General features: G+C 40.7%; 1 protein-coding gene across 1 annotated transcript; it reads right to left on the bottom strand.

Annotated features, from left to right (window-relative positions):
* Positions 1 to 12,922: 12,922 nt before the first annotated feature.
* LOC122402219 (protein jim lovell) lies at positions 12,923 to 17,363 on the bottom strand. Its single transcript, XM_043404829.1, has 3 exons — positions 17,014 to 17,363; positions 14,645 to 15,314; positions 12,923 to 14,317 (listed from the first exon to the last, which is right to left on the bottom strand). Exons 1-3 carry the CDS (start codon positions 17,202 to 17,204, stop codon positions 13,322 to 13,324), a joined length of 1,857 nt encoding a protein of 618 aa, XP_043260764.1. The 5' UTR covers positions 17,205 to 17,363; the 3' UTR covers positions 12,923 to 13,321.
* Between the last annotated feature and the right edge of the window lie 7,712 nt (positions 17,364 to 25,075).

A 25,075-nucleotide genomic window follows, 5' to 3' on the forward strand; every position in this document is an offset into this window, starting at 1 on the left:
AGATAAAGGCGCATCATTAATCTTGTTAACAATAGTTGCCCACGGAATCAATTTATCTACCATCTATCACGCAATTTTTGCATTTTAAAAGGTTATTTTCGTTCGTTAAGAATTGTCTATCGAATGCTGACACTTCCTGCTTTATAACTATATAAACTTATAAACCATTCATATTATATGTGGTTCCAAATTCAAAACATTAACATATTTATCTTGAACAATACTTCTTAGATTTATTTAACGGCTATGGATAGTAGATAATAGATTTACATTTCTGAACACGTGTTCTCTAGCGGCTAAATATTACTTCATACACCGTTGAACAATTAATTCCGGGTAAATGTGTCAGGAAGGCAAGAAAGCTGCAAAATCGTTTCGAAACAAACTACAACGTAGCACTCTTTAATTTCAATCTCAGGAACATGAACTCCATTAACTTTTTTTCAACGACTTGTATGTTTCCGGCTTAATTGCCTTCTACTTTTATCCCCCCGGGGGACTGGTTATGGCAATAACGTGGTAGATGCGATATTGGATCTAAAGTTTCGATATTATCCCCCGGGTCAATCGCAATAAATAATCATTTTGCTTGAAAAAAAAGAGCCAGCCACTCCGGAGCAGTCAGTTTTTCGCCCCCCGATATGCAACGACGCTGATGATCTATAACTGCAACATTGTGGCCCATGCCATGAATCGGCAACTAATACACTTTTGGAGAACCGGTTAAAATCGGAGCAGATTGTCGCGATCGTACCATGAAATTGATAGCTTCCATATCTTTTACACGTACGATGCGATCGTTTAGCGAACCTGACGTACCCTGTACGCTTTATTTGCAATTTCAACGGCCAGACTATACATTTGACAGAATGCTACAAGTGGATTTGTAATTAACAGACTGCGAATCTTTATGCAAATTTTTATTAATAGAATTGATGAAATTGGAGCTTTGTAGAGGGTTGTCTCAACCCCCTACTTTAAGTATTTTTTATATTTTTGTATGTTAAATGCATTCTGTAGTTTTTTGAGGATCAAAATCCGCAGTCTGGTAATTAACGATAACAAACAGGGCGTGGCACGAAATTCTAGGCCCAATAAAGCCTTCAGGGTGTACAAAAAGATACATATGATAATTTGATACAAAAGACTTTGATAATTTTCACTGGATATATGAAAATTTCTCTATTATTAAATAATATTTTTGAATCGTATCAATTTCAAGATATTGCAGTCAATTTGTAATATTTAATTAAAAATTGAATTTTCTCTATTATTAACCAGTTAGCTGTGGCGCCCCCTTTCACGAGCGCGCACCTATATGTGTCGCCAAAATCGAGCGATGACGAGTATACTCGTGAATCACAGAGTAAGTGTTGCTGTTAAGATATTGGATCAAAAAGATGTGTTTATTTTATAAAATTGACACTTTTATTACTAATGCTTGGCCTCAAAATATTCTAAATCTTTTGAAATTTCAGAATATGTTTTGTTTTTCTCAAAAATTACAATTTAAATAACCAATGGTCACTACTTTATATGCATGACGAGTATACTCGTCAATACACAAAATCGTGCCATTTCTCCATGACGAATATACTCGTCGATCACAGTTAACTGGTTAAATAGAATTTTTTGGATCATGTCAGGCTATTTCATAAGAATTTCATTGTATATCATTTCAAGATATCGCTATAATCAATTTATATTTAATTAAAAATTGAATTTTCTCTATTAAATAGGATTTTTGGATCATAACGAACCAAGGAACGTTGTAGGAAAACGGAAGATTGGTATCTATGGACTGCTGCACCCCTGATCATTTTATCTGAAACATAAAATTGCTATAAGAAGCTAATCCGACCAGCGGCCGATATTATGTAGATATTTACCGATCGGTAAACACTTTTGCAGTAAACTGGCCGTAATAGAGAGCCCCCGGCGGTTAGCCGCAACTTATTGGAACAAATGACGTTAGATGTAGATGAGAAGGGCTCGAAAAGACTTACACCACAAGTTTTGCTTTACGTGTTTCGGTTCACCCAGGTTGATCCTTTTCTGGAACGAGGCAGAGAGCCTCGAATGTCAGGTTCCGATGATCCAGCTGAGTATCGAGTTTACACGTAACTCGCTCATATGTTGTCCCCCCCCCTCCTCCTCCTTTGCCCCCTCTTCCTCTCTCAGTCGCTCCTGTTCTTCTTCGCGCGGCGAAGACCTACTCTTGCGCTCGGTGGCCACCACCTCGTGATAGTGACCCTGGACGAAGGACCCGCCGACACCTTCCAAGTGTTACCGTATAACCGTGCAAGAAAATCTCACCCGGCCACGCGAGGTCCCTTTCGGGGCGCTCGGGTGTCACACTGGCAACCTGATATCTTATTTGGACCGTGTAAAAGTACACGCGTATGCATTATACGTATATTGCTCTCCTACGTTGCCCCATAACGCGACCCCTTCCAATTCGTTTCTTAGATTAACCTCGCTCGAGTTGAGTATTTCTCTGAACTTCCATTCAGGGGCCCACTTCGGTAATTTTACACCTTCTTCCCCCCCCCTCTATTGTATCTTCTTCCAACCCCCCCACGGTCTTTACGATCACTGTAAATATTTTTACCTAAAAAAATTCACAAAGTTATAATTCATTTTGTACTTTCAGATGCAGATTCATTGGGGGCCCCAGTTTGGTAATTTTACACCAACAAAATCCACCATTTTTCCCCCTCTATTGTATCTTCTTCCAGTCCACAATCTCTACAATCTATCACTGTAAATTTTTACCTGAAAAAATTCACCGAGTTACAATTCATTTTGTACTTTCAGTCACAGATTATTTGTACCGAGAATGCATACTAATTTTCCAGACATACTTCTTCGAGCCCGGAAAATACCGACTGGTGTAATTAAAAAAGTTCATCGGCATTCTTTTACATAACTTGTAATTTCTGATTACCACGTTTTAAAATTTCCCCGCGAATAAACAAACTCTTCTTCGCCTCTGTGCATCAATACTTTTATGGCCCTTTGTTTCCACCGCTGTTTCCTGTTTGGCTCTCCACTTGTGTTTTGATACGACGCATAGCGGAGATAAAGCGGAAGAATGTCCATACATTACTGAGAAACAATTCAACGAAAATTAGTACGAATTCGTACGAATTATTTTGTAATTTTAAACTTTATAAAAGTTCCCCTCCGGGACGTAGTGGAGTCTAGATTTTAAAAAAGTAATTAAGCAGCGTTTGATTAAAAGTTTTAATATGAAAGAAAACCTACGGCGATTCTCGTGGTTTTACGCTATTGAAAAAATTCGTTTCGATTAAAATATTTAACGGGAGATCCGATCGGATACGAAATATGCAAACACTTGGTCTCTGTACACTTGTTGCATATTGCGCCGTCCAGATATGTATTTATAGGCTTCTTCGAAATAGGTTGAGAGCAGTTGCAAAGACCGTAGAAATTCATTACAATTCACGCACGCGGTATATCACACGCTCGACTATATTTCACGTTCCAAGTTTCATCCAAAATTCCATTCCGCAATTTTAGTGAGCTACAATTTCTATTTCAACGCATTCGTTCCTAGATAGATCAGAAAATGATTAAAAATGGCGATCCTCGCTGCCATTTGTATCTCAACCATTTTACAAAGTGTTTCATTTTTTTTTTATCAGTTTTTACTCACTGAACAGGTTGGAGGTACAAGTGTTATCAATAACGAGATCGTTTCGTTTAAAAATAACAGATCTTAACGCTATCTGGTTAATTAATTACCGAGTACCGAGTCAGAAATAAGCAGATAATTACTGTCACAGGCATATAATACACATTATAGGAGCTGGAGGAGGGCGAATGGGGCCCGAGAGGAGGACCCTCAGTGGGCCTAAAAGTGTATACGCGTACCGCTCTGGGCAAACAATGCATCTCCTTGGCCCGTGCCCCTCCCGGAATCCTGATCTTTCGGGTCGAACCGACGTATTACTTATTTATTAGGACCGTGCACGGGTGGTCTGCGACATGACGGAATCGATTACGCGAATTCGCGGAACTGGCCTTCCTGGCCCCGAGTCCCCTCGGAATTATGCTTCCATTCCTTCAGATTCGTCCCTCTTCTCAACCTTCTCCTCCAGACCCCCTCCGTTTCACCGTCTCTTTCCGTCTATTCCTTTCTTGCAATCCTTCCTCTTCCCCTCCAGGCTCCACCTTTTACAAACTTCTACCCACCCTCTATCCTCTTCTACGCTGAACGTTAACGCTCCGCTTATTACGTAATCAGAATTACGATAATTGTTTCGGAACTTTCGACTGCTCATCAATCCGGGCGACAGCCGGTTGCCCGCGGCTACTTGTAGGCATGGATAAGGATCAGAGAGCATTATCTTTGCCTTTGTAAGCTTTCAACAAGGAGATATTGCGAGTTATGGCCATCTCTTCCTCCAAAAAAGTAGATAAAACAGTGTCCACACAGCAAATCACTACATCCATACTGTGGACTGCTACTATCAGCTGCTACCTCAGCTGTGGGATGATAATAACATTGATCAGCACGTTTGCTAATATATAATCTTCTCAAATAAAACAAATCCACAGAAATAATTACTTTGGTATCTCTTCTTCCAAAAAAGTAGATAAAACAGTGTCCACACAGCAAATCACTACATCCATACTGTAACTGCTACTATACCTCAGCTGTGGGATGACAATAACATTGATTAGCATATAATCTTCTCAAATAAAACAAATCCAAAGAAATAATTACTTTGGTAACAGGCTCTAGAATTGGAGACCTTTTCTTTTGCAAATCTGATGAGCTGGGCCAATTTTTCTTTTTCAAATCATCCACAGCAATAATAATAACTTTGGTAACAGGCTCTGAGGATTGGAGATCTTTTCTTTTTGCAAATCTGATGAGCCAGGGCCAATTTTTCTTTTTCAAATCATCCATTGTTGCTTTCAACTTCAAAAAATACAGCTTGGATAACAAGTTTGGCTACAACATATTCAACAGTTAAATTCACACAACAAACGAGAAAGAAAAGAGGGGAGAATGGTGAAGAAACAACACCGCGAACGTTGCAATTGTATGTACAGTTTTTATTTGGGGTTAATATAGTAATTCTCATTATCAGGGCGGGTGAATACGATTGGGTCGTGTGTGTGTGTGTGTGTGTATGTAACGTGTACGTGTGTGTGCGTGTACGTGTGTACATATGTAAATGTGTATTTAGTCCGAAGAGTGAACGTGGGGTTTAAGGTAGCTAGCCTCGTCCTAGCCTCGTGTGCGCAATTCATCACACCGTTAATTAGTCTGCAGCGTTTTACGTGTTTACGTAATTATTAATTACCTTTTTGTTTTGTTCGGTCGTTAATTTCTCTTTGTAAATACTTCATCTAATTTAATTACGTACGTAATAATTCGTTTAATCAATAAATCCGTAATAAATCCGTATAAACGTTGAATCGTGTGCGTGAGTGAACTAGTGGTGCCGATCCTGTCGTAGGGCCGGCTAGGAAGTCTCTGTAGTAACCAGCGGTAAACGTATCACAAGTTATGTAGCATTCATTTATGCATTATCGGCACCGAGGGTTCGCGGATCGAGGCTCTTTCGTTCCAAGCTTTATTCAAGCACCGATGTTTATCCCTTTTCCTCGTCTCAGTACCATAAAAAAAAAGAAACAAATCTGAATCTACAACCTTTACGTTTCGTGTTTGAACTCTACTCACTCGATGTGCAAACAGTGCTTGCGAAACCGAATAAAAAAAGATTTGACGAACATAGGTTCGAAGACCCGTTCGTCTTTAACTCACATTAGATAAAATCTTTCTCAATGTCTTTTGTCCTTTGCTGTAATCTCGTTTAAATGGCCCCATAAAGTACAATACGACAGATCCTCGGACCTATATCGAGATTCCAACGTTCCTTTCGCCAAGCACTGTGTGCCCCAAAATGGCGGCCAACAACTTTTCGCGCGCTTTTCATTGATTATATTTATGATAAGCTTCGACGAGGAAAGGGTCTTGTTCCTTCCGTTTCTGGTCGACGTTAAATTCGCGTTCACATTGATACGAAACACGTCGATCCACGAACACTCGGAAGTATTGTAGTTATAACGTGGCGGCAGTGCCGTGGCGTTTTATCGTTCCGCGACGCCACCTATGAATAGGCGAATCGCGGTACACACGGTCACGCCACGGTCCCCTGCGCTTAGGTAATTGTTATTGTATATCAAACTTTATAAACTGTAATACAATGTAAACCTGTAAAAAATATACTGGGTGGCGACGGCTCTGTATAATATAATAAGTAGTATTATAATCGTTATGGTACAATTGTAATTAGTATAAATATATCGTTATATTATATTTCTGCAATGTGCGCTTCCCTATCTTCATTTCTTCCTTTATCTCGCTTATCAATCTTTCGCCATGTATCGTACATATCGGCGGCCAAGTCGGCTGCCGATTCGCGTTCTATTATTTATTTTCTGCTATACTTTACAACCGCCTCTCGTTCGGTGTACGGTAAATACGGCTAAGCACCATTTTCACGTATATCTGCCGCGTCACGGAACGTATTATCACTTATTCTGTACATTAATTTGCGAATATAAAGCATTCGTGTTAAAGAGAAACGTACAGGAAATAAAAAAATGTATCTCGTGTACGTCGGGGGGACACCTTCGCAGCATAGAAAATGAAACGATCTTCGACAATCGACGCGAAACTAACAACGAGCGCAACGTTCAAGTAGCTACTATTCAACTAAGATATACAGTTACATATTTATTGCGAAACTCGTGATCGTTGGAGGAATAATATCATGTATTTGTAGTAATAGCAATAAAGGTTAATAATTATTCCTTCAACCAAGAGCATCAAAGGCGCAGCGTTTACCGTACCACGAATGAACAGCGTTTTAGTCATTTGTTTATTTGTTTTTTTTCTCATGCGCTCGGGGCGAGGCTAGGGCGATTTAGGAACTACGTGACAGCACAACCGATGCAAGTAACTATTTCATCTGTTTCCTGGTTTTCGTTTTCTTTTTCCTTTTCCTGTTGTTGTTGTTTTTTTTTCTTTTTTTTTATACAATGAAGTCTCGGTGAAGTTCGATTTTGACGGTTTCCATGTCACGACCATTGAAACCCGAATCAAAAAAAAAAAAAGAGGGACCGATGTAGTTATCCCTTGTCCGTGTCGAGTGAAAAGTCGCGAAAACTTCGGACGAAATCGGGAAGGAAAACTTCAGACTTTTGTCGTTTGGATAAACGAATAAACCGAACGAATAGTTTTTCGCCGCGGCGAACACGTGCTTGCTCGACTGACGCGAGACGAATACTGACGGTTGATAACACCGCGACAGAGTGAACGATAGAAACGTACGGGGCGCCATCTATCGACGACGACGCGTACCTCCCCGCACTTGATTCGCTTTCCACTCGATTCACGGAACTTTGGAAACTTTCGCGTTATTTCTCACATAATATATATTGCACGAGACGACGCATTTAACGTACTCACTATCTCTTTCTCTCCTTCATATCGTCTTTCTATTCTTCACTCTGTCTTTCGCATACACGCACGCATTCTCGCAATTTTGTCTCATTAAAGGTTGTATCCGAAGAACAATGCTCGCGTTGCACAATTATCGATAAATATATATATATATATGTATGTATATATATATATGTATGTATATATTACGCATAAATAATCGACTGCGCGCTCTTTGATTCTATGTACAAGTGTTGGCTTCACGTAAATTAAAAATAATTATTTTTCGGAGACACATCGCTCTTTCTCTCTCGCACACGCACACGCGCACGTACATACACGCTTATAATTCTCTCACGCGTTTACTCCTATCTCTTTCATGTAAATAATACTTTTCATTCGTCTTCCTGCTCGTTATTCGTTTCTTTTTTTCTCTCTACCACTGTTTCGGCTATTACATCTCAATGTTTCCGGATAAAATCGTACAATCTCATCCCCCTAACTGTAGGAACTTAAGATATGGTGACTTCGGCGTCGGAGTCCCAGAAAAATCAAAGTACATTCGTTTGTCGTATTTGTGACTTTCGGTATTATGTATAACTGTGCCCATAAGCGGTAGTATTATCGATGTAACAGTGTATACAATCTAGTGGCGATTCGCGGCGGCGGCATTGGTGAAACTATGAGACGCAGAGGCGGCGTGGCGGTCAACGATATCCGATTACTGATAACGACCACGACGATATAAATTATTACAACTAATCGGAATAATACCTACTTAAATACTAACGAATAAGAGAAACAATGGACACACGTTACGTGAAAATGAACCCCTCTTTCGAGCGAAATGGTATCTCGAAAATTAAGTTTTGATTCATATATTGATACATATTTTATTCATTAGTATTATTACTTTAAAATTCATTATTATTAGTATTTTAAAATTCATTTAAGCTTCGCACAGTTTTCGAGTTATTCAAAGATCGTAAAAAAACGTAAAATAAACGTGGAATTTTGTCATTAATTATTAATTGTTGTTAGTAAATAACGTAGAAAAGAACCGGAATGAAACGTCCTATTTTATTAACTATGAATCTAAAGGATCTATTTTGCGGTAAGGAATAGTCCTTTTATTGTCTTGTTACGTAAATATTATCACATGTTTGCTGGTGATAAATTTGATAAATTAACGGTTAATTAAACATTTACAAAATCGTACGTTATAAACAAACAGAATTAAAAACGAGTAGTTTAATGCAAATTATTGCATCGAACTGTAATTCTATAAATTTGAAACTACATTTGTGGCTTCTGAATATTTCGAAATACCATTTCATTCGATAGATCGATCCTCACGACGTCCGATTCGATATTAGAAGATAAACGACACCGCGATAGAGCTAATGATATGTCGCGGTCGCGTCCAGGTGCGACCATAAGCGGTGAAAATCATATTCTATCCGTAAACTAATATTAATAATAAACGTAACGCATGGAACGATAATAATACGAATAATAGCAATAGTAAAATTAATAACCGCGTCGATGTGTGCGTAACAACGTCTTTCACCCGTTCGAATACAACCTTTCTATCTGTAAAGCCCCTATTAACACATTTACCGACCGATAGCGTGTTAATCGACTGTTTTACCGACCAACGCTTACCGACCGATAGCCGATTAATCAACCGCTACCGGTCGGTAAAGTGTTAAATCCCTCCGTCATTCATGCGTATGCGTATCCAATGATTTCTAACAACGAATCAATAATTATCAAACGGCCCAACCCTTATCAACCGGTTTCGCGACCCTTCACAAACTTCAACTAACTTGTACTACGCGCGATAATTATGCGAATTATGGTTCGCAGTAATAAAAAGATAACCAATCGATACGCCCCCAAAATCTCGTATCTTTTTCTTTTTCTTTTTCTCTATCTACACCTCTAATGACAGTCTCGATCGCGTTCGCCTGTGTGTACATGTATGTGTGTGTGTGTGTGTGTATAATTTCCGAGTCTCTCTTTCTCACTATTTCGCGCGCGCAATCGTACCCTTCCTGTCATCTGATTATCTTTCACGTAATCGTTTTCGTCATCGATCGTCTCGATCGAAGGCCGTTCACATTTTCCTAAGGGCTTACAAACAACGAAACAGGCGTAACATGTTTCCATTTCCCCATCGAGGAGTTACCTAACTAACATACCGATCGTTCTTGTATCTTTTATTTATTTTTTCTTTCATCCCCCGTTAACTGTAAAATAATACTGAAGTCTGCACATGGTGCCTATCACATATGTCTATTACGTAGTCTCTTTCTGGCAGTCACTCCCGACACACACACGCTTTTTCTATCGTTTACATACAAATTACAACTTTCAGAAAACGTCCCCCCCCGCTCCCCCGCTCCCCTCGTCTCGTTTTCCCATAATCCCGTACCGATCTCGCAAGCGCGCCGCAGCTTTGTTCGCTCATTTCTCAACAGAGTGGATAAAAAATTGTTAATATCGTTCTCGACGCGGTCGTACCCGCCTCATTAATTACATAACTTTTTCACAAAAATTCGAATTTCAACGCAAAAACACACATACACGCATACACAAAACAGAAGCTAGTCTCGAGTAAGCTGTTGTCAAATGGAAACAATTCAGAAATGGACACGATTAAAATAAATAGAACAATAATAAACAACGATAATTAATAATAATTTCCCGAGCGTGATATAGGGGAAGGCGCGGTACAACCCGTCGAAAACAGTTATAAACTCTTTCGAAACACCCTGTGTGTATATCTATATATATATATATAATAATAATAATATATATATATATAAATATATATATATAATAATCAATAATAATATCAGTTTGTATTGTACAGGCTATTTTTTGGGCCGAAAGCCTGTGGTCTCTCTAATATTTACTTAACCCCCCCCCTCCTCGTCTCGTACCCAAACGCTCTCTCTCATTACATTCTACTTAAGTTATTCTTTTTAATAATATATTTAATCTCGCTTTCGCTAGGTGTAGCAAGGTGTGACATAACGAAATCAACCACATATTCCTGCCGTTCTCTCACCGCTCTTTGTGTGTGTGTGTGTTTTTTTTTTTTGTCTTTTTTTTTTGGGTTTTTTTTTTTTGTATCATTTTCTTAAGTTCTTTAACGAAATAATCATCATAAATGTATTATAGCTTTACGTTACTTTTTTCATTTTTTTTTTTTTTCTCATTACCATTACTTTTACAGTTTAATACGTAACTTTTTTTTTTTTTTCTCTTTATCTATCGTAGATTTGTCTGTGGCTATCCCTGATGTGTTAGTTACCCTGCGCTTCCGTCTGGTTGTCGAAATATTGTATTTTTTCGTTTTTTTTTTCTGCGAAATTGTGGTCTACGATAAAAATTTTCCCCGTTCACCGTACGTTTCCATTTTTTCCCCATTTTTTTGTTTCGTCAAATCGTTCGACGACTATTCGTTTTGTTCGCCGTGCAAAAAGTTCGCGCGCCCCGGAACCCGCCAAGATCCACCGTCCCTTCCGGTTCGAGCGTCGCGAAACCGCGCGAGGCTTTAGAAAAATATCGTGCACGAAAGAAGAACGAACGAGAAGGACGTAAGCGTTAACGAGAAAAACATTATTTACAGATCAACGTATTCCGGGCGTTGTATATTGCACCGATTTTACCGGAAGTAGCGCGCGCTCCGAGTGGAGGTATCCAGGGGGGGGATCTTGGCAAGCTCACGACACCCTGCGTGTGATTATTATGCAACCCCCGATCGTGAACGTCATTCTACGAATCGGCGTGATCGAAGTTCAGAGCTTTACGGGCATTTTAATCGCTATCCGGAATCCAATCAGGGAACAACGCAAACGGCTCGCGCGAAAGTGACGTATTACATTGGTCGAATAACCAACACGGGGGGCTGTGTGTGTAAAATAATATTCAAACTGGAAGCTCGTTTACCACGTGCTTTCGGAGGCAGCGCGGACAACAAGGGCTCGAGGGAACCCTACGCTAGTCGAAATCGCTTTTTAAGAGACACCAGGTACAAGTTATAGTGTATAGTGTCAGGAAAACCTCTAATACATTTCTTCTCTCGATGGGCCTTCGTTTTCCAGATACTTTTATCCAAAAGTTTACACTTCAATTCACTTTCTAGATTTGAGTAAGTCGGTAGGACGGTTGACTTAAATGTTTTTTAATACAGAAAACATCAGTTTTTAATATAGAAGATAGAAACACAGTAATAAAAGGTAGCAGTGTCTTGCAACATTCCCCATTAACGATAAAGCTTACGTAAGCAGAATGAACCAAACTGTTGCAATGGTAAATTGCAATGGTATATAATTAATACAGAATTCACTTCTATTTTCTGTATTAAAAATGCATGTTTTATGTTTAACAATTAATATTGATGTAATACATAATTTTCCATTTCAAAATTGAATTAAAAAAACCCAGTAGCAACGTCGGGGATTCGAACCCACGACCAAGAAGAATTTCGTAGTTAAGCGCTCTACCGACTCACCCAATGCTGTAAACGAAAAATAAACTCTTTCATTATGTATTTATTGAACTTTAAATCAAGATACATATCTCGAGAACAAAGGCCCGTTTAGATGACCATATTAGGGTACTTTGATACTGTGTACTATAACTTGTACTTACTACCACTGGCGTAGAGTTCTCTTGATCAACGTTTCTCCTAATGGAAACTTCGGTAATGTACAATAGAATAACAATTGGCGTTAATCCGGTTGGGCAGAGACGTTGTAATATAGAAATCTGTATAGGGGGAAAAATAGAATAGTAAGTGGGGGGTTCCCTTGCCGCCTCCGAGCGCGTGTTAGAAGAGGTATCGTAACAATCGACGGTATCAAACTATTGTTCGAGTCTTGTAAGCTTACCTCATGTGCATCACAGGCCACGAGGACGTTAAAAGTAGAAAGCGCGGTGTCTCCCTAATCGCGTACGTCACTTTCTCGCCGAGTAGTTGTGCGATCCAAGCAACGGAGTGTGAGCGTTTCCAACAATTGCTATTCCATACAGCAGCCATCGTATTTACTCAGCCGTTTACAGTACTATTTGGTATAATCGCTCTTGTAGCAGGAACTATTTATAGTGATGATACGAGTGGTCTCGCCCGCCAGCAAAAGTGTCTCCGCCACGAAGGCGTCTCGGCACTAGTGGATCATTTTTTTTCGTAAACCCGAAACGCGTTCAGGGGAAACGAGCACCAGAAAAGACCACCGCCTAACGATGGCCCTTCTCTTCTCTCGAGCGGTCTCCGGGCGTACCACTGATATTAACCAAGTAGACACCGGAGTCCCGAGCAAACGAAACAAAGAAAAGAAACGAGACACGATCCTCTCGAGAGAATTTCGCCGGCACGCTCGACCGAGTCCGGCGTGTTTCGCGATCGACGGACAAAAGGGGCGACGTCAATATTTTCGTCCACCGGATAAAGACAGACAAAGAAGGTCGATGGGAACGTAAAGAAAAAAAATCGAGAAGCGAAACGTGGCAACAGTGTGTGGCTTAAGCGTGGATTGAGCAGGGCGTTAACGTCCGTCGAATTTACCCCGGGAGCTGTAATTGGTGATAGTCAGTCTTGTGAAAAAGAGAACAATCTCGCGGAAAGAATCGGGGGGCGTGTGTGTGTGTGTGTGTGTGTGTGTGTTACGTTCGTTGTGTAGGTGTTTTCGAGTGTGGGTGTACGTGTCGAGGGTTTCGTTTAACGGGATGGTTTTATCGGACAGTTATGTGTCCGTGGTCCATCGACGAGGATAATAAGCGTCACCGCGCATACCTATGACCACGAGTAAAACGATTTTGCTTCTAATCCGAACCATTTTGCTGGAGTAGCGCTGGCGCCGACTGAGGCGGTTGCGGTTGCAGCGACTCGTGATGATGGTGATGGTGATGATGATCGACCGGCGACGGGGTTCGACTGCTCCGCGTGGTGGAGAGGTCGCCACCGCTGCCACCGCCGCCGGGATTCCCGGTTGGTTCGAAGGCCTTCTGTTCGCTAGGTGGTAGCAGATGCACCATGCTGACAGGCACGGGGAAAGCAGCGGCGGCGAAATCGGGAAAGAAACCCTGCGGCAGGTTGCCACCGAGCAACGAGTGATGAGGGAATCCACTGTCGTCGCCCGGATGGGGCGGCAGACCGGCGAGCGGATGGGACATCTGCGTGGGCGGCTGGACGGTCTTCACGTTGTTGTTCAACGAGTTCATCACGACTTCGCCCGTCGTCGCGCCCGTGCAGTCCCTCCTGAGCTGCTCGAGCTTCAGGCTCTTCCCGTATTTACCCCTCACGTACATCAGAAGGCTGTTGTACGGTATACCGAAGATCCTGCTCGCCTGCGACGTGGTCATCTTCTTGTTCCAGACGTGTTGGAGCGCCTCGGTGAGCTCAGCGTTCGTCCACGACCTCGGTGGTCCGCCCCTGGGCGCGCTGTGCTGACCTTTCGGCCTTCCCACCGGCAACCCTCGGCTACCGTGGTCCCCCCATCTGCGTGGCGTGTCACCGTCGCCTCTGTGCTTCTTGGGCTTCTTACCCTGATGATGGCCGCCGAGACCCGCCGCGCCGAACAGACCGTGCAACGTTTCCGGCTTAAAGCTATCGTGTAGATCCGCCAGAAGGGATCCCCTGTCGAGTGCACCAGCGTGAGGGAACAGTCCCCCGCCTAACGACGCCACGCCGTCCAGCGGGAACATCGCCGTCACGGAGCTGCGTCGCGGCGTCAACGGGGAGTCTTGCTGTTGCTGTTGCTGCTGATAAGGATGCGTCCTGTTGGGCCCGTGCGGACTGCCCTCCCGCGGATGGTGACCCTGCGGCGGTGGCGGTAGTTGGCTCTGCGGATGGTTCGGCAACCACTGAGCCGCCAGCTGGCCCAAACTCGTCAGGTACTCGCTGTGATGATGCGGCGGCGTCAACGACAAGGCCGACATCGCCGGTAGGCCCGCCGCAGCCGCCGCCGCCGCCGCTGCTGCTGCCGCGGACGGAATGTCTTGAAGGGAACCGTCCGGATGCAGCAGACTGGTGCCCGTCAACGGGGATCCTCTCGGACTGCTCGCCGCCTCGCTGCTCTCCGCCTTCACGTGATGATGGTCGGTTCCGCTCGGCGACATGGATCTCTTCATCGAGAGGTTCTCCGCCATGTCCTCCTGCTGCTGTTGCTGCTGACTCTGCGAACCCATCGACTGCTGTTGCTGGTGATGCTGTTGCTGCGACTGTTGCTGGCTACCGGACAGGTTCAGACCGCTCGTAGGTGGGCTGAGACTCGACGGCGGATGCGGTCGGCTGAGATCCTGCGGCACCAGCTCGCCGGATCTTCGTCGCGGTCGTGCCTGTTTCCGTCGAGGCAACAACGGCGACCCGCAGCTCTCCCTGAGCTCGCGGATGCCGAAGTTCAAGTGACCCATGTGCGGTAACCTGTCGCGATGGTCCCTGGCAGGGTGGAAAATAGTGGTGGTGGTCACCGCCGCTGGTTCCCGCGTCGACGGCGGTGCCGTGCTCTCCGACGCGTTGTCGTCCTCTTCAGGGGTGCCGTGCCTCGCGCCCTCAGGCGTGGAAGGTTCCCCCAGAAGAAGATCGGCCGTCGGGGTTTCCGGCGGCGACGCCGGCCGCGGCTCCGACGACGCCAATCCCCGCACTTGCAGACTCTCAGCGGCTCTCATCAGTCCTGGAAGCTCCTCGCGACCGACCCGTACCTCGCCACGATACATGAAGTCGATCAGCGCCGCGACCTCGTGGCCAGGGAAATCCTTCAACACGATCACCGGATGCTTGCAGGGATGCTCCGCAAATATCCTCTCGAAGAACGGACTGCAACGCAAAGTATTCGAGTTAGGAACGCTTTCAGCAAAGAGGTCTTTTCAATTTAGATTAATATTACTAATGTGGGGGGTCCTGTTGACGAGAGATGGAAAAGGAAAGGGGGCACAAGGCAGCAGGTCCTCAGACGCCCAGGATTAGTGAGAGGTGCTGCCCTCTGGTGGCGAGTACGGGAGGCTCTTGGACCCCAACACTACACCAACGATAACTTTACATCATTGTAATCAATTAAAATTCTACAGCAGTTCATATACAATGTACTCTAATTATGGGAACTTTCCCCCTCCTATCAGTTAGAATTAAAGTGTCCATATATGGAACGTTTGAAAGTTCAAATTTCCAGAAATAGCATTGCATATGGAAATTAAAGCCTGCAGGATTGTTCGGATTATGTACATCTGTACTACATTCCATTCTCACATAAGGACTGTGAAATTCATAAAGCATCAAGAAAGTTAGGTGAACAGCGTCGGCAGCGTGTCGACAGATTATCCCCATATTGGAGAACACGAACATTAACCCATCGCTGGTGCATTTGTGACGCGATTTATCGTCCAGATGTAACGAACGCGAGACACGTACAACGTGCACATAATTCAGCCAATTCGCGGTTCCTCGATAGGTTTATTTTATCCTAAATACGATAGAAGAATATTAGATTTAATTGGAATTATATTGGAAGAATAAAATAAAAGGAATCAAAGATCAAAACGATCGTTTGAATTAAATTCGGAAATTTTCTCGATTTCCGGAGCGGTCGTTATAACCGACGTCGACTGAATTTTATTTAGATGGACGGATTAAAAGTAACAAGAAGCAAATACGATGGGAAATATTCTCTGTACTCTAATACTAATGGTGTGCTAAAATCAAAGAATCTCGATTTTAAAATTTCTCATCGAAAATATGGCTCGAGATTTATTTTAATTTCTTCCAAACAAACCCTTTATTCTATTCCTTCCTTTGTACCATGCTTTCTCTATCAATGTCGGTTACATTTACCATTTCGTCTTCACTGTTTCGGGACATTTCTATGAATTGTTAAGGGTTACTAAGTTCTTCACGAACTTCACTGTATCTTGTAAAACACTTCTGAAAAATAAAAATTTTCTGTTTTATATTCCTATGTATGGTAGGAACATAAACTTTTGTAATTTTGGCTTATCAGAAGAGTTTATTACTATTTTTATTTACCTCGATCACAGGTTCGTAATATTTCTGTTCCACGCTTTGTTTCTTTCTTTCCTTAATTTCGATCATAACCATAACACGATCATTTGTTACAGGAACATACATTGGGCAAGATTGATTGTCTTCACATAGTTGGAGAAATTACCCTGTATTTTCTATTTATTTTTTCACAATAAAAGAATGGATATTTTTAATACGAAAGTGCAACTGCGTCATCACGGACGCCATTATGCAGTTTTTTAAATTATTCTGCAGGGTTAAAGATAAATAATCAACACAGGGGGCAGCACTGTTCAGTTTTTTAAATCTATTGGTGGAATATAACGAATATCTAACCCAGAGACCTAACCCAGTCCAGATAGAGTGTGAAATATAAATAATCCCGACAGGGGGCACCACTGTTCAGTATATTCGACTTTAAATCTATCAGTGGAACGTAACAATTATTACGCAGTCCTGATAGAGGGTGAAAGATAAAGGTAAAATAAGGATCGATTACCTGCAGGCACTAAGGACGACCTTGTGCGCCCTGAGGCTGGTCTCGGCGCAGACCAGTGTCACGTCAACGAGTACCTCGTTGTGCAGCAGCGCCTCGAAGGCCTGTAGTATGTGTGTCTGATGATTGTTCCATCGTAGGGAATAGTGCGACTGCAAAGCCATCCCATCAGGACTGTCCGCGGCGCTCGACATTTTTTCACCGCCGCTCGTGCCGTTAGCGGAGCCACCTTGCTCCGCCTCGTTCTCCTTCGTACCTCGGGCTACCGCGGTCGTCTTTCCTTTCCATGCACGCACGCACGTGATCACGCACGTATCGTGAACGATGCCTCCCCGTCGACACTATCTTGAACGGTGCTGTCCTCCTGAAACCCCAACAAACCACATACAGACCCAAAGCTTTCGGTATTCTCATCATTTCTCTAATCTATTTCCCCTTAAACCGATCAGCGACGAACATCCGTTGCGAACCAGTTTTAAATCACTTAAAACATTTCAAGACGTAACCTTCACTGCATTTGTTTTGGCGGGAATAACTATTCTCTTCTATTACTTTTGAGAAAGATACAACCAGAGAAATAACGTTTAACTTTGGCTGAACGAGTACACGAATTATGATCAAGTTTGACCAAGTAAAAGTATTCTAGTCCACGAGCGATTTAGGCGGCAAAGCGCCCAAGTTTACAGAGGAATAGTACCCATAATTAGCGCCAGATAGCGCCACCATAGCCACTTTACCGCCAAGTGCATACACTTCCCGCGTAAAAAATCTGTTGAAGCTACGACCACGCTACGTAGCGCGTTAAAATGCCCCACACAAGATATTCCCAACGATCTTCGTACGTTTCGACCGGTTTACGTAAGTTTCGAGCTGTACACACTGATTTTATGATAAGTTTCACGATAAATTGGGAATATTTGTCCACGGAAAGTACTTACAGGTAACGAAATTAGTGTACGAGAGTCTTTCTTAACGAATATTCTCTCGTAATCTTAGGAAACTGTGTCTATTACCTACGTTTAGTATTGTAACCTAATTTAATAAATGTGTGTTACGATTAACCCCAATTTCCCAGTCTCCCCGGTAGGTTATGCAAAGCTCTGGCGCATGGTGAGTCGTAATTTGTATAGAATTCAACATTTCCTGACAAAATTTAGTAAATTTTTAGTTTGATATGTCTATTTACTCTCAAATATTGCATAAATAATTAATACAATTACGTAAGAGGCTTTAAAACAGAATGTTCTCGAAATATTTCACTTTTCAATCTCTAATTTCTTAAAACGTTTGAGGTTAGTTAGCCACGAGAATCTTCAAACGATTTTAAACGTTCTCGATCATATTTAGAATAATTTATGCGTATAGTAGGTTATTGCAATTAAATTTCATTGTAGAATGCAATTGAATACGATTTTCATTGCAACATGATTAGAAATAGCGATTCAAGGACAAGCAAATCGTCTTCAATTGCCTGGGAACTTATAAATTTTCACGTTCAATTATCTCGAGAACGAAGTCTCGAACAAAAAAAGTTTATTCTTTATTTTTTATTTGTTTTTTCATGCAGCATCAGTCCCCCGAAAATGGACCTTCGAGTTGTGGCGGTTTAAGCGTACGAGAAAAGTGACGAATCGTGCGACGGAGAAACCGACTAAGAAAGTATTTGGCGGCCATTTTCCTGATGTTTGTCATACTCGAGTGTCACGGAGCTTTCGACGCAGCGTACGGTGAGTCAAACGATTTAAAATGTTTTATTAATACTTTAATTCCTTGTTTAACAATTTATTGTTCAATGTTGTTCTTTATATTATTGGTAAATTGGAAATTTTATATTAAAAAGATGGTCGACGAAAGATGGTATACGACTAATCCATAACCTTGCAAATTAACACAGTTTTTGTATAAAAAGAAGTGTTACGAATCATTTGAAATCATTTTTTATGGTTAAATAGAATTTTAATTATTATTATTGTGTGAAAGAGTGTGATAATTCATGCGTAAGATCGAAGTGGGTTACAGAAATTTCTGATTAACAAAATGGCGGCCACTGATATGATCACTTAGGAACTTTGTGTCGCAATTACTATCGTTTTACAGCGTTGTTCAATTTCTAGACCAGCATTATACATATTTATTATAGAATATGCTAATTTATGACATTATTATACGCTTTACAATTATTATTCAAGCACTGTTATGCTTATATGATTCACAAATGCATATTAATACTTTAAGAGGTAAATCTGCACTCTAAAATAAGTAAAATATGAATAAAACAAAGGCATATTCAGATAAACATTTAAAAAAAATTGTAAATTATTATTATAAAATAATTCTAAAGGTACAAAAACTTTTCATTGAGTTTGTTCTTCTGAAAAGTATTTCAAACTATTTTTTTTCATTTTTTATGATTCATAAAAGTCTAAATAGAGAAAGTTTAAATTGTTGTTTCATTGATGTAAGATTATATGCAAAACTGGAGAAGTTTATTTGGAAATAATCAGCAATTTTAGAGATAGAGGCTCAGTGTAAGATTAAATCTGGGTGTGATACTTTTCTAATGGAAAGATTAGATCATTTCTGAGATTATTGGCTTGTTTGATTCAACGTTTCTAAATTGCATTGGGTCGATGATATATTTATGCAATATTTTTCACTTGTTTTAGCGTACAGGTTCGATCTTTGATATATTTATATGCATTTTGAACCGCCCCTGTGTGTCCGCCGATGGTCGATTAAGTTCAGAAGCGGTCGAGTCTCGAGAATCTCTTGGAAGTTGAAGAAAAAGATGCGAACGAAATGGAGGAGCGAAACTAGCGCGCGTAGACTGATAAGAAATGACCGATGAGCGCAGGTGAAATCGGTGGGTTATCGCGACAGGTGTTTCAAAGGGTTAGATCACTAAAAAATACAATTATAATACTTCTGCGAATTGTCATTAAAATTGGGAAGACTCTGTACCAACAAATAATTAGTTTTTATGGTAATAATCGTATAGTAAATTATTTTTACACGTTATCGATGGTGTTCAGCCATTAATTAAGTATTAATTAAGTTTAAGCTCCTCAGTAATTATAATTATATATAAAAAAAAAATTAAACGTCCACATATGTGGCCAAGGATGTGATTAGGTTAATTTTAAAGGTTCTCAGAACAATGTAGAGAGAGAATATTAATGGTCCAGGGATATATAATTTTCATTGGAATGTCATTAAAATTGGGAAGACTTTGTACCAACAAATAATTAGTTTTTATGGTAATAATCATATAGTAAATTATTTTTACACGTTATCGATGGTGTTCAGCCATTAATTAAGTATTAATTAAGTTTAAGCTCCTCAGTAATTATAATTATATAAAAAAAAAAATTAAACGTCCACATATGTGGCCAAGGTCGTGATTAGGTTAATTTTAAAGGTTCTCAGAACAATGTAGATAGAGAATATTAATGGTTAAGTCCAGGGATATGTAATTTTCTATGGAAACCAGTGTAACTTTCACAATCTTGTGTTATTCGTCCCCATCGATCGGTATTTTCTTTCTACTTTAATTAACGTTTTATGCGTGCGAACGCTCCTTACGAAAGGAGCAAGAAATTTACTCGTTACATCGATACAATCTGGCGAAGTCGATTAAAGTTGCGTGTAAGAAAATATTTCACGATAAGATGTCTGTCGGGGAATTTATATGGGCGAGAAGGAAACTAAAAATAATTCTGATAACTTTTGTATTTGGGGCTGTTCGCTGGTAAATTGTAGGTAGCTGTATTGTTATGTTCAACGCGAAGGTTAATACAAAAATGATGAAAACTAGGATCAAGGGGATTGCAAATTAACAATAATAATATTAGTTATTATATTTTTTTCTTCAATGCAAAAGGTTATGCAAAGATAATAAAAGCTAGTATGGAGGGGGTTGCAAATTGACAAGCATTAATAATAATATAAATCATAAATGGAAGCTATTATATTTTTTTCTTCAAATGCAAAGGTTATTCAAGAATAATAGAAGCTAGTTTTGGGGGATTGCAAATTAATTTCACAGCAAAATGGCAAGCAATAATAATAATATAAGTGATAAATAGTAACTATTGTAATTTTCTGCTGAATACAAAGGTTATTCAAGAATAATGAAAGCTAGTTTCAGGGGGTTGCAAATACATTTCAAGACAAATCAACAAATGATAATATAAGTAATAATATAAGTTATAAATAGTAACTATTATATTTTTCTCCTGAATGCAAAGGTTATTCAAGAATAATAAAAGCTAGTTTTTGGGGATTGCAAATTAATTTCACAGGAAAATGGCAAGCAATAATAATAATAATATAATGCATAAATAATAGCTACTATAATATTCTCTTTAACACAATGGTTATTCAAGAATAATAAAAGCTAGTTTCAGTAGATTGCAAATAAGTTTCACAGCAAACCAACAAGTAATAATAATATAACTAATAAATAGTAGCTATCATAAAGTTAATACAAAAATTCTAAAAGCTAGTTTAGGGAGTTTGCAAATAAATTTCACCTCAAATCGACACCTCATAATACTATAAATCATAAATAGTACCTAAAATATTTTTTCCTCGATTTCAAAGCACATCTAAAAATTCTAAAATCTAGTCTCTGGATGTTGCAAATAAATTTCACAGCAAATCGACAAATAATAATATAACTAATAAATAGTAGCTATCATAAAGTTAATAAAAAAATTCTAAAAGCTAGTTTAGGGAGTTTGCAAATAAATTTCACCTCAAATAGACAATTTATAATACTATAAATCATAAATAATAGCTATTAAATTTTTTCCTCGATTTCAAAGGTTATATAAAAATTCTAAAAGCTAGTTTAGGGGAGTTTGCAAATAAATTTCAAGCTAAATCAACAAATGATAATATAAGTAATAATAAAAGTTAGTTTCAGGAGGTTGCAAATAAGTTTCGCAGCAAAATAGCAAGCAATAATATAACTAATAAATAGTAGCTATCATAAAGTTAATAAAAAAATTCTAAAAGCTAGTTTATGGAGTTTGCAAATAAATTTCACAGCAAATCGACAAATGATAATATAACCAATAAATAGTAGCTATCAAAAAATTAATAAAAAAATTCTGAAAGCTAGTTTATGAAGTTTGCAAGTAAATTTCACCCCCAAATCGACACCTCATAACACTATAAATCATAAATACTACCTATTAAATTTTTTCCTCGATTTCAAAGCACATCTAAAAATTCTAAAAGCTGTCTCCGGAGGTTGCAAATAAATTTCAAGCCAAATCAACAAGAATAACGCTTTCGTGATTCCAGAGAAACGCGCATAAACTTCCCGTTGTACTCGTGTCGCAGTGTTTACGATATAAGCTACCTCTCTTTCGAAACAATACACGTTTCTTCTATCGGTTCGTCGATACAACGCGACAAATTCCGCTCGAATCTCGCGAGTCTGGTGCATCCAACGAAAATTAATCGGCCAATAGGGGGGATGAAAAATCCCCGCGATTGAAATCAAAGTTCGCGGAAGAAGAAAACACCCGATCGCGGGGTATCGGAGAACGCGTCGAGCCTCGTCTAAATTTCAACCCTTGCATTATTCATGCCCGCTGACTGCTAGGAAAAAACACACACACGCGTGTAGGAGGGGGAAACGTAGAAAATTGTTCCAGGTTAATTCGATATGGAGTCAATTGCATTTCCCCACGCTTCGTCACTCCGCGTCCGAAAACTTTCTTCTCAAACACGTGTTTTTTGCTCGATGTTTAACGGATTTTAAAGTCAAACTGTATAGACACTGATTAGAAGAAATATTTGTCAACGATTCTGTGATTCACTGTTAACTCTAAAAAAATAGTTTGTTTTTGAATTTGTAGCTTGGAATAAAAAAAAAATATTCTTTAATTTTTACAAGTAGACAGTTTTTTAAGCTCTGGTCGAATCTCACGATTTTTTTATTATTATTATTCATTTATTAACGGGTAATTAAACCCTTTAGCAGAACGATGTAATATCTAAGGAACTACAGATGTGGATTTTACATAGTCAAACATTATCGCTTGGTGAACGTAACAAGAATAAATTAATTTACAATACGTTGCAAGGATAGTTTTAGACTTTCTAATGATTGTTCAATTAAATCTGTTTTTGTGTGTGCGAAATTTACATTACTAATTTTTGTGAAACATTCTCTGTATTTTTGGAGAGTTAACACAGTGGTTTCGAGATTGGAAATTGTTTTACGATCGTTCACGATCATTTCCACGAGTTTTCCTCCCGAGTGTTTAGTAATACGAACCCAACCCTGTTGACGACAACACCGACGATTCGACGGTTCGAAGAGGACACTCGAAACGTGTGTGTTCTTGGCAACGAAGAACGAACGTTGCCGAATTCGACTCTGATCACACGAGTCCGCGTTTCTCATCTAAACACAGTCCATGGTCACAGGTAACTAGATAACCAGATAGAACACACATGTCACTGGATCGTCGAACGGAGGTATCGTCGGTATGGAAAAGTATTTTATCCGCACTATCTGCTGGGGGTCGAGTATCTCACACTGTTCCCCATGGTACGCGGAGGCAGGAAGTTACACACTGGGACGTTTCTCGTTTGGCGGGAAAGCTAAACACGGGCCGGGCAGACCGCGTGGTTGCCGTAGGTACGATCAAGAGAGAGAGAGAGAGAGAGAGAGAGGGGGGTGGGAAGCGCGCGCGAGATAGCGCCCCTAAACGATCAGCTGGTTCCTCACTGTCACCGTCTTCTCCTCGAAAGCACAGACGCGTTCACAGATCGAGATCGATCGTCACCCGCGTGTACCTCGCCGTACATCGTCGATCACTTCCGGTGCCCCCCCCTGGGGCCGACGATTCGACACCAACGAAAAACGCAGGGGGGGTAGAAAACGTAGAAAAACCTCGAAAGAGGGAAATCGGTGGAAAAATGTTTCGACGAAACTGACCGTATCGTGTGGATTGCGTGTGCGGCACAGCGGCGTCGGCGACGGCCGGTGAGTGAATGCGCCGTGACGTTAGGCGCCCCTCCTAAGATCTCCGCCCCTCTCGCTCCTTAGAGCTCCCCCCTCCCCTTCGGTGACGAGCACGCGTCCTCTCTCTCCCGCAGCCTGGAACACGACACTCTCTCGCTCGCGCGCTAACTAACCGGCCTCCCTCTCTCCCTCTCTCTCGCCACTCGGCCGCCTCCCCCTTTCTTCCACCTATCCAACCCTCTCCTCTTCCAACCCCTGCTTTCTCCTCTTCGTCACTTTACCGCCCCCCCGCCAGCACCTCTCGCCACCTCTGGCGTGTGTCCTGCCGCTCCAACCAACATTCGCAGACCGCCAACTACCCCTTTCCTTCCTTTCTACTTCGGGGAAACCTACTGTTCCGCGGGAGACGCGTTCCTTCTTGTTGCCCTAACTCGCCTTTTCCCACCCCCCTACCGCGCTCCACCAGTTGGTTCTAGAGGGGTTCGTTCGGGGCAGCCACCTCGCGCTCATCCGCGGACCGATGTAACCGATAAGACAAACTTTCACATACGAAACGGGGATTCCGCGACCAAGATCATCCCTGATGTTCTATGTTTCCTTCTTGGACCCTACCACCCCCTAGAAGATGTGAACTCTGTTTATATTTTAGAGATTATCGTGAGTTTATCGGGAAATTTTGTTTCGTTAAACATTGGTGATTATTCTTTCGTTATGGTCCTCTTTAGGGTTGCAAATTAATTGGGGGTTAAATAATTAATAAAATGAGCTTGGTACGACAAGGATTGGTATCGAAATTGGGAACGTGTGCTTCGAAAAATTTAGGTTAAGTACAGGGTGAATAGATGTGAGTAAATTGAAGTTGATACAGAGGTATATATGTGCTTCAAAAAATGATACAAAATATAGAGAAATTTGAGTCAAATACACGATAAATAGATGTGATTAAATTGAGCTTGATCAGGTGTATCGAAATTATATACATATGCTTCAAAAAATGATACAAAATATAGAGAAATTTGAGTCAAATATATGATAAATAGATGTGATTAAATTGAGCTTGATAAGGTGTATATATAAGCT

Source organism: Colletes gigas, unplaced genomic scaffold (assembly GCF_013123115.1).
Source record: "Colletes gigas isolate AHSC1104 unplaced genomic scaffold, ASM1312311v1 Colletes_gigas_Sc00034, whole genome shotgun sequence".
Lineage (NCBI taxonomy): Eukaryota > Metazoa > Arthropoda > Insecta > Hymenoptera > Colletidae > Colletes > Colletes gigas.